Here is a 13712-nt window from a genome sequence, read left to right as displayed (position 1 = left end):
TTTAGCAACTTAGCAAGATCTTGGCCAAGAGTCTGCATCAAAACAAGTTCCTAACAGCTAATTGAGTCCCTGTAAATTGCTACTTCAAAGGCTGCTTTGAGTGACCAGTTTAAGGAGTCAAACAAAGGCTTTCAAATGAAATTCATACTATATTCTAGTACATTTGGCAGCTAACTGAAAGTTTGTCACGGAGACTGCTTTTTGGTTTCCAGCTGAATAGTCACACAAAACTCTACTAATTACAACACTGTTTGTCCATGACTCAGGTGTATCCCTAGCTAGCTCTTCCATCTTAAATTAACCCATTCTTATTAATCTATCACCATGAGGCTGTGGCTTACTGGTAAGTTTCCATTGTCTTTCTCCTTTGGTAGGTACATGGCATCTGCTTGGCTCTGTCTTCTTTCATCCAGCATTGAGTTTAGTTTTCCTGCCTAGCTCTATTCTGGGCAGCTATAGGCCAAAGCGGCTTCTTTATTAACCAATGGTAATAAAACATGTTTACAGCATACAGAGGGAAATCAGTTGTCTGCTTCCTGCTCGCAGTACTATCTCAATGTGTTCCCTTGGCATTCTTGATACACACACACACGCACACACACACATATACACACATGCACATACATACACACAAGCACATACTAGGGTGAGGTAGAAGAAGGCAGATGAATGAAGGGCTCCTAGACCCAAGCCTTGGATGTACAGTACATGGCCACCAGCAATTCTGACATCGCTAAGAATAAAGAAATTTCATCCGACAGCAGAACCATCAAACAAGAATAAAGCAAGCACCAAAAGGAACAGTATAAAGCAGCAGCCCCCTTGAGGGAGCTGGCCTGTGACGTCAGTGAGTCTCAGTGCTGGGAGCATCACGCAGAGGTCAAATGTCAGTTGAGATTTATTTTAATAAAGCTTGTCTGCTCTTTTTGGTGAAAAAACTGAGGAAACTAGAAAGATGAGAATAAGTAGACCCTTGTCCCACATTCTAAAATCCACCACTGTGGACAGTGGAGGCACACAGCACTGCACCTACTCGTCTCTTTTCAGTGTTGCTTTCTGCAGGCGCAGCTGTGGCATCACATGTATTCTTTTCCTTCCTTCCTTCCTTCCTTCTTTCCTTTCTTCCTTTCTTCCTCCCTCCGTCCCTTCCTTCCTTCCTCCCTCGCTTCCTTTTTTTGTTTCATTCTTTCTTTTTTTTCTTTCTTTCTTTTTTTTAAGATGCAAGGTTTTTCTTTGTAACTGCCCTGGCTGTCCTGCAGCACACATTGTAGATCAGACTGGCCATGAACTCACAGAGATCCACCTACATCTGCCTTCTGAGTGCTGGAATTAAAGGCGAGCACCACCACTGCCCAACTCATAAATTCCTTTTTACTGTCTGCTTTTTGTTGGCTACTAATCACAAGACAGATATGCCTTACAGATATGCCTTTAAGTCTCTGCCTAAGGTAGGCTTCATTTAGTCATTCCCATATTGTTGGTCCTATTATTATTTTCAGTGGGCATGTGGTAGGGTTGTATGGTATCTGTGTACCATGGCATGTGTGGAAGTCAGAGGACAACTCCACGGAATCAATTCTCTCCTTGCACCCATGTGAGTTCCAGGGATGGGATTCAGGCTGTCTGGTGGGCGGGTATAGGAAGTGCTTGCCATCTGAGCCACCACACTCTCCCTGATAGTGTGACATTTTACCACAAATTTTGCTCACATAACCAAAATGAAAAATGACTATGGCTATGTATGAAGCCTCTTGTTTCAGATGCCCAGGAAATCCAACTACTAAGCCAAAAGGTGGGCATTTTCTTACTAGATTACAAAGGTCTCCTTGGCTTCTGTAACAGTTTGGCTCTACCTTGATTACCTTGTATCTAGGGGAGGCAGCTCGAGTCTCTAGAGTAGGAATCTGTCCTTGCACAATACGATTATAGACTACCAGCGCTGTTAGAGGGTCTGGCTTTTTTAATCCAGCTACTCATTTTACAGATGGTGCCACAATGGCTGAGATTTTCATAACCACACAGAGTCACTAAGGATAGAGGCTGTTTTTATAGCTCATCCTCTGATCCCAGATGAAGGTAACTAGCTTTTATGATAGGGTGTGAAAGTGGAGCTGAGGCCCTGGAGATATAGACATGAGGGCATCCATGGCAAAGGGAGAGGAGGGAGAAAGAACAGGGCCATGTGAGAGTTATGGGTTCTTAGTGAATGACTAGTGATGTGGCTGAGTCCAAGTGGTTTAGCATTTCTTCCCCCGTAAGTCCCCCTTCCTCCTTTGTGTGTGTGTGCTTTAAATCAGATCTTGCTATGTAGTCCAAGCTGAACTAAAACTTGTGGCAATCCTGCTGCTTCAGCTTCTGAGAGTTTGGATTATGGGTGTGCACCACAACACCTTACACAAATGTTCTTGTGAGACAAGAGCCTGCAAAGGCTGAAAGTAAAAGCCTTGCTCTTCCTCCCCAGGACCTTGCTAACTCTACAGTGGTTTCCAGGGTTTGTACCATTTTCTGGAGTCTGAAACATTTGCACACATTGCCTAATTTGAGCTTCGCCCCAGACATTTTCAGGTAGAAAACAGCTTTTGCTTTGTTTTGTTTTGCTTTTTGTTTTTCAAGACAGGGTATCTTTGTATAGCCCTAGCTATACTGGAATTTGCTCTGTAGAACAGGCTGGCCTCAAACTCAGAGATATGCCTACCTGAGTGCTGGGATTAAGGCATGTAATATCACCTTCTGGCAAACAGAGAACTTTAAAGATACTTGTCTGAGACCCTCAAGCACAGAGCAGTGTTGGGAGTTGAAATTTAAACCACAAAATCTTATTACAAAGTACAATTTCCCCAACCACAGTGAAGACCCGGAATCAAATTAGCAATCAATCTGCACATAGACTACACCCTCCCATCTTTGTGTCCGTTTACAGACCTGGGATGTCGCTTTTTTCACTGTGTCAATCTTGAAATAGGAAATATGGTTAATCTCTGAGTTAAGCTTTTTGATGGCATGACTGAGAGGCTCTGTCAACTCCTGGCTATCTACAGGTACGCTCTCAAGGCATCCAAGGCAGCCCTCGGGAAGTGGCTGGGTCAAATTCTCTCCTGAAAAAACAAACAGATTTAAAGTCAGTAGGTATACCCAAAGAGTAGTCTAGCCTGGCTCCTGTCACACAGAGGCCCAGCATCCTCATTTTCCCAAGATAAGAAGTGAATAGAGCACAGTTAAGGGCTGGTGGTCCATGAGACACTCGCTTTCTTCCTCTCATCTTTGTCCTCCTTGCAGCTCAGATGCTTAGGGAAGCATGATTTGACCATGTTGAGCCATATGTTCTACTTGTTCTAATCCCCTCCCCTGGACAGATTCTGATGTGTCCCAATGTTGTGAAATATTAATTTAAGATGTGTTACATATGTTTATGCTGTGACACAATGCTGTGTTGCAGTGTTTTATGTTGCATGTATGTAACTCTGCGAAGCTCTGATGCTTTGATCCTTTGCCTGTCTAAAACACGTGATGCTCTCATAAGGAGCTGAATGGCCATTTGCAAGGCAGGAGGAAGGATAGGCAGGACTGGCAGGCAGAGTGAATAAAGGGGAAGAAAAATCTGGGAGGAGAGAAGAAGGAGCAGGAGAGATCAAGAAGTAAGAAAAGGAGGAGCCAGCCATGGAGGAAGAGTGAAAGTAAAATACAGAAGTAAGAAAAGAAAAAGAACCCAGCAGGAAAAGACAGATGGGATAATTTAAGTTAAGGAAAGCTGGCTAGAAGTAAGCCCAAGCTAAGGCCAGGCATTTATAAGGAAGAATAAGACTCTGTGTGTGATTTATTTGGGGCTTGGTGGCAGGCCCCACAAAGAGCCAAAAGAATCAAAGAATAAGAAACAACCAACTACCTTTGGTGCCCAACGTGAGGTTAGAGTGAAAGAAAATTTGTCATCCCAAACCAGCCTTGAAGTCTATATGGAACAAAAATTGGTCTAGAACTTCTGCTCCTCTGCTTCAGTTTCCCGAGTGATGTGATTACAGGGGTGCACCACTGCATCCAGTTTAAAATTTTGTGTCTTCAGTGTAAGCTTGGGAGAAATGTGTAACTTAGAGGAAGGCAGTGGTGACCGTAAAAGAATGAATGAATGAGCCTCCAGCACGGCTGCAGTGGACAGCGGTGTCTTGGTGCTTCTCGTCATGACCTGTGCACAGCACTGCCTCCGGCTATGACATGTGCAGACTGTTTATGACTGTGAGAAAAGTCAGATCTCTTTTGAGAAATGCCAATTTAGCCATAAGCTATTCACAGAAAAACCCCCACCATAACATGCTGAGAAATCCATCTTTATCTGGAGGGATTCCATTGTGTATGGCTTAAAATGAGTCCGCTCCAACTCAAAACCCCACATTTAAGAACAGTTTGTAGATAAGGAAAGGAAAGCCAGCTGGCATTGCCCCTGAAGATGGCCTTGGCCCAGAGAGCACACACTGTTCCTTCTGTACTTCATTGCCTTGGCCCTTTACAGACACGCTGCAGCTGGGTCAGAAGGCAGGCCCCATTGCTTCCCCATGGCCCCCTATGTGCTTTCTCACCTGAATAGATGTTACAGTCCTGGGAGAAATCAGCAATATTTTGTTTGATATCCACAAAGGCGTTATCACTACACTTCCAAACATTCTGGTGGTTCAAAATCAGAAATTAAAATCAATTTTGAAAACAAACAACTAATAAAAATCAAAGAGAGTATGCTTGCTTAAGAAATTTTTGCATAGGGAAAAGGGGAGAAAAAGGAATAGACGCTGAAAAAAGGAAAACCAGAAGCACATGAGAGTATCTATGGCTACAAATAAATAGAGGGGCATGAAATAAGAATGTTCACTACATGGTGAATGTATAAGTGAATGGGTTTCTCTGTGTGTCTCCGTGTGTGTGTGTGTGTGTGTGTGTGTTCACAATTGCGGGATGATGAATCTCTTGACACTGGAGTTAGTAAACATCATGATGTGAGATGGGGGTGCTACAAATCAAACTCAGGGTCTTTGTAAGAGCAGGGCTTCCTTTTAATCATTGAGCCACCTCTCCAGACTCTACACCGTAGCTTATGAGAAGGGTTTCTTGCTGAGCCTGGGGTAATAAATTATGTGAATATGAAATAAGATATAGAGATGGATAGATTGGATGTCTAGATATAAAATGTAAATTTTTCCATTTAAAACATTCAAAGTTGTAGAATTAGCTGCTGTTAATTAAATTCACCATGTTATAAAATCTTCACTGCATTATTGAAAAGTAATTTTACCCCAACAGAAATTCTAAGTCCAGTAAGCAATAGACAAGCATCCTACCCTTTTTTGACCCCTCTGAATGTTCATCTACTTCCTGTCTTTATGAATTTGCGTACCTTATATATTACATATAAATGGCTTCATACAATATTTATACTTCTGTGTCTGACTCACTTCATTTTTCCCACGCTTCAGGGTTCACACATGTTGTAGGTGCATCATCCTTTGGTGTATGTACACAGTGTGTTATTCATCCATTCACCTGCTGTCCTGGTTAGTTTTTTATTAGCTAGACGCAAACGAGAATCACATGGGAAAAGGGAGCCTCAACTGGGAAATGCCTCCATCAGATCGGCTTGTTGTCAAGTCGGTGGAACATCTTTTTCCTTCTTTTTTAAATTTTATTTTATATGTGCAAGTGTTTTGCCTACATGCACATGTCCACCACGTGCCTGTTACCCGCTAAGGCCTTGAGAGAGAATCAGAAACCCGAGAACTGAAGTTCCAGAAGGTTTTGGCTCAGCCGAGAATGCAAACTGTGTTCTCAGGAAACAATAAACGCTCTTGAGTGCTGATCAATTTTTCCAGTCCCAGCATTTTCTTTTTTTTGTTGTTGGTTTTTTTTTTTTTTCGAGACAGGGTTTCTCTGTGGCTTTTGAACCTGTCCTGGAACTAGCTCTGTAGACCAGGCTGGTCTCGAACTCACAGAGATCCGCCTGCCTCTGCCTCCCGAGTGCTGGGATTAAAGGCGTGCGCCACCATCGCCCGGCTCCCCAGCATTTTCTTGATTAATGATTGGCATAACTGGTCCCAGCCCACTGTGGATGGTCCTACACCCAGGGAAGATGCTCCTCAGAGGAACAAGAATCAGCCTGGTCAGCAAACCAGTAAGCAGCTCTGTGCTTTTGCTTCAGTTCATTCCTCCGGGCTGCTGTTTGAGTTCTTGCCTTGGCTTCCTTCAGTTAGAGGACTGTGACTTGTGATAAAATAAAACCTTCCCGTCCCAAGTTGTTTTTGGTCAGTATTTCATCACAGCAACAGAACTGAGAAAGACCTCTGTTGATGGGCACATGGGTCGTTTATACTTTTGGGTTGTCTGAGTAGTGCTGCTGGGAACACGACTTTCTCTGCTTGAGCTCCCTTTTGAGTTCCTTTGCGGAGACATTTAGAAGTGTAGTTGCAAGCATATCTAATTATTTCCTGCTTGATTTATTTGTTTGTATATTAGGTGTGCATACCTTCATCTGTGTGCATGCACGTGCACGTGTTTGTACACAAATTCAGAATCCAAAGGTTGATGTCAGAGGCCTTTCTTAGTTTCTCTTCCTTATTGGTTGAGATAAAGTCTCTTGGTGTGGGAGAATTGTTTGTATTCTGTCAATCATGTTTTAAATAAATGCTGATTGGTCAGGCAGGAAATATAGGCGGGAAAACTAGACAGGATGTAGAAATGATGTAATGAGAACAGGAGAATTCTTGAAAGGAGGAAGTTGATCTTCCCACTCCTGCCAAGACCACAGAAGCAGCAGGATGTGATCTGCCCCACTGAAAAAAGCCACTGAGCCACATGGCTAAAATAAATCAGAGAAATGGGTTAATCAAGATGTGAGAGTTAGCCAGTGTGAGACTAGAGCTAAAGGCCAATCAGCTTATAATTTATGGAGACCTTTGTATGATTTTCTTTGGGCTAAACAGCTGGGAGTACTGGGAGGGACAGAAACTCAAACAAACAAGCAGACCCCCCTTCATTTTACAGTCTCTCACTGACCCTGATGCTCTCCCATTCACCTAGGACCAGTGAGTGCCAAGATGTCATCCACAGAATGTGTTAACTAACATGAAAGTAGAATTGAGAAGATGAAGAACCAGGAAGGGAAGAGCTGAAGTAAGGAGCCGGGGTCTAGAAGAACCTGTGGAACACTGAGCACACATGACGTCAGAGAAGACAAGGAGAGGGTGACAGCCCAAGCCTCGGGCCTCATCCCTGGTGAAGGTAAATACTTAGGGTGACGTGTGCAGTGTCTCTGCCCAGCAGTGCGGGGCCCAGAGATCCTCCGTGACCATGGATGAGAACTACCAAACCATATCTCAGTTTTAGGGACAGTCTTCCCACAGGGTTGACAGTCCCGTCATGCTGATAACAAAATGTTAAAGACGATCATTCAACTTTTGCCTACTTACTCCATCCGCAAGGGATTTGCACTCTGGAGATAAGAATAGAAACTGCTCCTTTGAACAATTAGTTTGCACAATTGAGTAGGTGATTTCATATTTCAGTCCAGCCACCATCTGCAATGATTTTAGGTTGAGTGAGAACTTGAAGTTCAGCTTGAACATTAATAACAGTGAGCAAAAGTTAAGAACATCTTTAAACATTGAATTGGATTGAGTAAGTGCTCAGGGAATACACACCATCATTGCTACCAGGCAAAGGGACCACTGAGTAAAAATTAAGTATCTTTGCACACTTGAGCACACACACACAGACTCCCATGTAACTACAAATTACACAGAAACACTCCAATGTAATTGTAAATTATATATATATACATATATATAAACACACACCTATATATACATATATACATTATATTTCTTGAAATAAAATCCCCACAATCTTTCCTTTTCCAGGTTGCCAAGAAAGCACATTTCCTCCAGCTTTGTGAAACAATAGGATTGTCTATACAGGAGGAGTAAGAAATGGTAATGACCTTTCCTGGTGAGTCTACTTGTCTAAGGTCACCAGGTAGTGAAATTCTCCTGCTTTGTTCTTGACAGGCCCCACAGTGACCACCAACTCCATGTTGGATACACATGATCCCCATGGTGAGCACCATCCCCATCTGACAATCCCCTTCCCCATCCTGACCACCCACTCTCCCTATGCTGACCACAAACTCCATGCTGACACCCTTCACAATACAGACCACCTACTGCCCTCATTCTGATTTCTGTACATGGACACAATCGGGTAAAATACAAATCTTCCGCAGTGGCAACTTAAACTGAAGGTAGAGAATGACACATAGGCAGAGGTAGGCAGATCTCTATGATTTTGAGGCCAGCCCTGTTTACATAGTGAGCTCCATGACAATTAGAGCTTTGTAGAGACACTCTGTCTCAAACAAATAAACAAACAATAAACAAAAACCCAAATACATAGATAGATAATCAGATGACTATGGAATAGATAGCTATTCCCACCTCATCACCATTTGCAAGTGTGAAGTATAATTTAGCGTGTACCCAGGAAGTCCTGTCCACCTTTTTAGAACCAATTTAATATTTTGAAGCAGTATTTAATTAATGACAAGATAGTAATACAGATTTTTAAAACCCTAAAACCAGAATGACAATTTCATGAATGTTTCATGAAATAAAAATAAACTAATTGTTAAAAACAAACCCAAAGTTAAAAGGTGTGCATTACCCATTCCTATGTATGGGTCACTCTGCTCACTTGGACCCTAAAGAAAGCTCCTTGCTTTAGGAGCTTTTCTCATGAAAATGCAGAGGGACACTCCATCCAGTACCATAAAGGACGAGGCCAAACAGGTTCCTCCTTGCAGGAGGAACAGCAGGAACCACACAGGTTTATTTTATGTGACAAGACGCTGATCTAGCAAATTTTTAACCATATCAAGTTGTGAAAAACTGAAAAAAAACAAACCTGTCTCTGGGCTGCTTCTACTTTTCCAAGAGCAAAGAGGTGGGAATGCGTGCTGTGATTGTTGAAATGCTCAACTGCGTGTTTTAGGACAGGCTTCAGTTCAGGGCTATGAAGTGGTATGGGGTGTACACAACCTGGACAGATGTATTTGGCTGTCAATATGGGTCCATTACCTTGACAAAGAACAGACAAAGAAAAAGCATTAACAACTAAAAACATCACTCATATACATGATCCCAAACCCAAACCATTTAGAAGCTCCTGATAACTGACTTTCCAGTTACTCCCATAGGAGTTAAACATGATGAGAGTCTAGGACTCCTGTGTAGTCAGAGGGAAAGTGGAGACTAAAAAGAATAGTTTTTATGTTGTATTTTTTTATGTAACTTCTTAGACATGGGTTTCATATACCCCACTGTTGGTCTGGAACTATGAGTAGCTAAAGATGGCCTGAGAAGTCTGATCCTCCTTCCTCTACTTTTCTCTGTAGGCCTCTGTGTTGTCTGAGTTTTCTGTCCTGCCTAGTCCCCACAATTGTTGAGTCCCAAAGAAATGACACAGGTGTCTACATTAATTATAAACTGAGTGGCCCATTAGCTCAGGCTTCTTTTTAACTCTTATAACTTACATTAGCCCATTATTCTTATCTATGTTAGCCAGATGGCTTGATACCTTTTTCAGCAAGTCAGTCATATCTTGCTTCATCTGTGGCAGGCTCACAACTGCAGAAAAACCTTCCATCTTCCCAGAATACTCCTGTTCTCATTGACCCACCTCTACTTCCTTTGTGGTTGTCCTGCCTATACTTCCTGCCTGGCTACTGACGAATCAGTGTTTATTTAAAATATAGTTGAGAGAATAAAATTGTCCCATATGACTTCCTCCTCATTTTTTAAAATAAAAGAAAATATCCATAGTCCATTTTTTGGGAATATGGGCATAGTTTTCCAGGCTACTTCCTGCTGGTTGGGGGCACTGATAATCTTATGTGGACCTAAAGAAAATTTAGAATTATGATCAGGTCCTGACTGGAGTATCCTGTGAGGCTTGATCATCTCAGGCAGCATCTTGAATCTGTTCTGGATATAGAATTCAGACATCTGGGCCATCTGTTCCTACATGAGATTTCTCAAGTGCTCTTCCTTGATCAAACCTGATTAATCTTAACTCAGAATGAATCCATGGCCTCTCATTTTCTGTGGAAACAAAAGCAAATCCTCTTCTCCAAGGCAACATACATTTTGACTTCAATTTTGAAGTCAAGGTATTTTCAAAATACCTATCTTGGTTTAATTCAGCAGCATTATAAACAAATATCTTTTAGCAGCTGTTGCTCCTTCCTCATCATTTAAACAATTCAAATTGAACATAATAACATACAGTATGCAGACTCTCTGTGTATTTTTCGACTTTACATGGCCTTATTTTAAACCTGATTTCTTTTATTTTTAATTTTTGGCTATTTGAGACAGAATTTGTCTGTGTCAAAATTTGTCTAGGAGTTTACTCTGTCAAACAGGCTCTCCTTAAAAGCACAAAGATCTTTCTGCCTCTGCCTCCCAAGTGCTGAGATTAAAGGTGTGTGCTACCACACCTTCAATTCACAGAGATCAGTCTGCCTCTGCCTCCCAAGCATTGGGATTAAAGGCATGTGCCACTACACCTTGAATTCACAGAGGTCTGCCTGCCTCTGTCTTCCAAGTGTTGGGATTTAAGTGTGTGCCACCATACCCGACTATTCCCTTTTTTGTTTTAAGGACTTTAACATTTTTTTTACTCTTCCAAGCTTGCAAATATTTTTAACACACTGTAAACCATTTAGAGATTTTCTTTGTCTTTGAATCTCTCTTTACTGTATATATCTCTATTTCTGACCACATGAGTCTTTAGTTTGCTAAGCAATATGGAGAGGATTAAAGCCATGGCTTTGCCGGCTGGGTCCAGCCCATTCCTTAGCTTTCTGAGATTCCAGACTTATGGTAGATGTACCAGCTGTAGCCATGTATATTGCCGCAAATGTATGGCGTTTCAAGGTCCCTGCCACCTGGAAAGCTGCAGCAGTCTGCTCACAAACCACACTCAAATGCGCTGTAGCCAGACCTTCTGCCTGAAAGAGTCAGACTTTCTGCAGGCAGTATGGCCCAGAAAGCAGCATTTTAAAATGGTGTGGCTTTTTTCCTGCTACAGCTAAAAACAAAAAAAGCATGCAGTCAGCTTTTTATCAACACCATTTAAGTGTTTTATGGCCTCTTAAAAGAGCTGCAAGGTTTTGCAACTAAAGCCGAGTCAAGAAGCTTCTCTTAAATGAGAATACTAGCCGGGCGGTGGTGGCACACGCTTTTAATCCCAGCACTCAGGAGGCAGAGGCAGGCAGATCTCTGTGAGTTCGAGACCAGCCTGGTCTACAAGAGCTAGTTCCAGGACAGGCTCCAAAACCACAGAGAAACCCTGTCTCGAAAAACCAAAAAAAGAAAAAAGAGAGAGTACTTGCCTCTAACTAGCAAAGCCCCCCTGAGAAAATGCTGCTATCAATGAGCTGAGCTTAACTCTATTCTTTGTTGTCTAAAATTATGACCCAAGCTCTGTCAGGCTTTATGTTGATGCAGTCGCCCCACATTGGGTGTGATTTGTTGTCTGAGTTTTCTGTCCTGCCCAGTTCCCACAGTCGTTAAGTCCCAAAGAAATCACAGAGTTCTACATTAGTTATAAACTGATTGGCCCATTAGCTCAGGCTTCTTATTAACTCTTATAACATATATTAGCCCATTATTCTTATCAATGTTAGCCACATGGCTTGATACATTTTTCAGCAAGGCAGTCATATCTTGCTTCTTCTGTGGCAGGCTTACAACTGCAGAAAACCTTCCTTCTTCCCAGAATATTCCTGTTCTCATTGACCCACCTCTACTTCCTGTTTGGTTGTCCCTGCTTATATTTCCTGCCTGGATACTAACCAATCAGCATTTATTTTAAATATAATTGACAGAATAAAATGGTTCCATCTCTCATATACACCATCCCAAACCCAAAACATTTAGAAGCTCCTGATAACTGACTTTCAAATTACTCCCATATGAGTTAAACATGATGAGAGTCTAGGACTCCTATGTAGTCAGAGGGAAAGTGGAGAATATTAATAATAGTTTTTTATGTTATATTTTTTATTTTACTTCTTAAACAGCGGTCTCATATACCCCAGCGTTGGTCTGGAACTATCTGTGTAGCTAAGAATGGCCTGGGAAGTCTGATCTTCCTTCCTCTACTTTTCTCTGCAGGCCTCTGTGCCTGCTTTCTGAGGTGATGAGGATTCAATCCAGGCATTCAGGCATACATACTGATTTGTCAGAAAAAGGTCCAGGAACAGAGTCGTGTGAGGAGAATGCTGAGAGTCAATGGGAACATTCCAAGAAACAAGACAAGGGTCTTGTGACCAAAGTTGCTTCAAAATACAGAATTGTTCTTGGAATGTGTTTTGGGCCCCTCCCAGGGGTAGCGAATATGAGCAAATTTACTGTTTGTTCTTGTTAGCCAATTAAATATTGAAACTCTCCTTGGTATGCCTCTATGGAGAAACACAGTGTGGCTTGTCCTTGTGACTGTATACAGCTTGTGCTCATGGGAACTTTACTGATGCGGCCTTTCTCTTTTCTAATGATTTTTTTTTAATTTAAAAAAAAAGATTTACTTATTTATTATGCATACCGTGTTCTGGCTGCATGTACACCAGCATGCCAGAAGAGGGCAAAAGATCTCATTGCAGATGACTGTGAGCTGAGGGTTGAACATAGAACCTCTGAGAGGGCAGCCAGGGCTCTGAACATCTGAGCCATGTCTCAAGGCCCTCATGTGACCTTTCTTCACCCTCGGGGTATAAGTCGTCTGAGGCTCTGAATGAAGTTAGTTATCCCAGAAGACTTTAGTCAGCCTCACTCACAGGTCCTACCACCTCCAGGATGGTGACACTAGCTGAGTTACCTCATTAGCCCTTTGCGTTTTTTAATGGTCACATTAATATATAACTCACCATTTTATAAAAGGGAAGCATTACAGATATATCATAATCTTTTGTGCTAATTAAAGTTCCTTTATGCCTACCTCCATTTATTTTGCTGTCAATAATCCTGACAAAGTCAACCTGATGCTTTGGCTCTTGGAGAAGAACCCTCCCAAACATTTTTTTATATCATACATCATCTAAAACAAATCATTGGCAGGTAGAAAGTGAATGGCTGTGAGCTGGCAGGACGGGGCTCTTCTCTGTGTTCCTATGATTAGTGTGGTAGTTTGGATGTAAACGGTCCCCACAATCTCAGAGAGTGACACTCTTAGGAGTTTTAGCTCTGTTGGAGTAGGTGTGGCCTTGTTGGAGGAAGTGTGTCACTGTGGGGACAGGCTTTGAGGTTTCCTAAGCTCGTGATACCTTCCAGTGTCATAGTCCGTTCTCTGCTGCCTTCTGCTCAAGATGTAGCCAGCACCATGTCTGTCTGCACACTGCATGCTCCCGGCCGTAATGATAATGGACTGAGCCTCCGAACTGTAAGTGAACCTGCACAAACTAAGTGGTTTCCTGTATAAAAACTGTCATGGTCATGGTGTCTCATCACAGCAATAGAAACTCTAACGAAGACAACCAGCATAAAAGGCCAGAGGTTTTCTTGTTACTCAGCCCAAAAGGAGCCTTTCCTTGAAGTCCATCTGCCCCTGCTATCACACACCGGGTGCTGAACTAGGGAGAAGTGTCACTTCCATGAAGAAACGACAACCAGGTAGAACAGAAAGAG

The 13712-nt window shown here is 42.3% G+C and overlaps 1 protein-coding gene across 9 annotated transcripts in view; it reads right to left on the bottom strand.

Annotated features, from left to right (window-relative positions):
• LOC126504268 (T-kininogen 2-like) overlaps window positions 1–13712 on the bottom strand; it is a 72746-nt gene that overhangs the window by 53587 nt on the left and 5447 nt on the right. For 3 of the 9 annotated variants that reach the window (XM_050146507.1, XM_050146505.1, XM_050146504.1), the window contains exons 4-7: window positions 8932–9104; window positions 7443–7550; window positions 4569–4653; window positions 2923–3095 (exon numbers count right to left, since the gene is read on the bottom strand). The exons of 2 other annotated variants lie outside the window; for them this stretch is intronic. In XM_050146507.1, coding sequence (XP_050002464.1) covers window positions 2923–3095; window positions 4569–4653; window positions 7443–7550; window positions 8932–9104 — 539 coding nt within the window. The remainder of the gene's footprint in view (window positions 1–2922; window positions 3096–4568; window positions 4654–7442; window positions 7551–8931; window positions 9105–13712) is intronic. 4 more of the 9 variants (XM_050146510.1, XM_050146512.1, XM_050146508.1 and 1 more) reach the window with 4 other exon arrangements.

The sequence above is a fragment of the Alexandromys fortis genome, unplaced genomic scaffold, assembly GCF_014885135.2.
Source record: "Alexandromys fortis isolate MF-2015 unplaced genomic scaffold, M_Fortis_MF-2015_v1.1 scaffold_56, whole genome shotgun sequence".
Taxonomy (NCBI): domain Eukaryota; kingdom Metazoa; phylum Chordata; class Mammalia; order Rodentia; family Cricetidae; genus Alexandromys; species Alexandromys fortis.
Note: the sequence above shows the minus strand (reverse complement) of the source record. Positions and strands in the feature narration are given on the sequence as shown.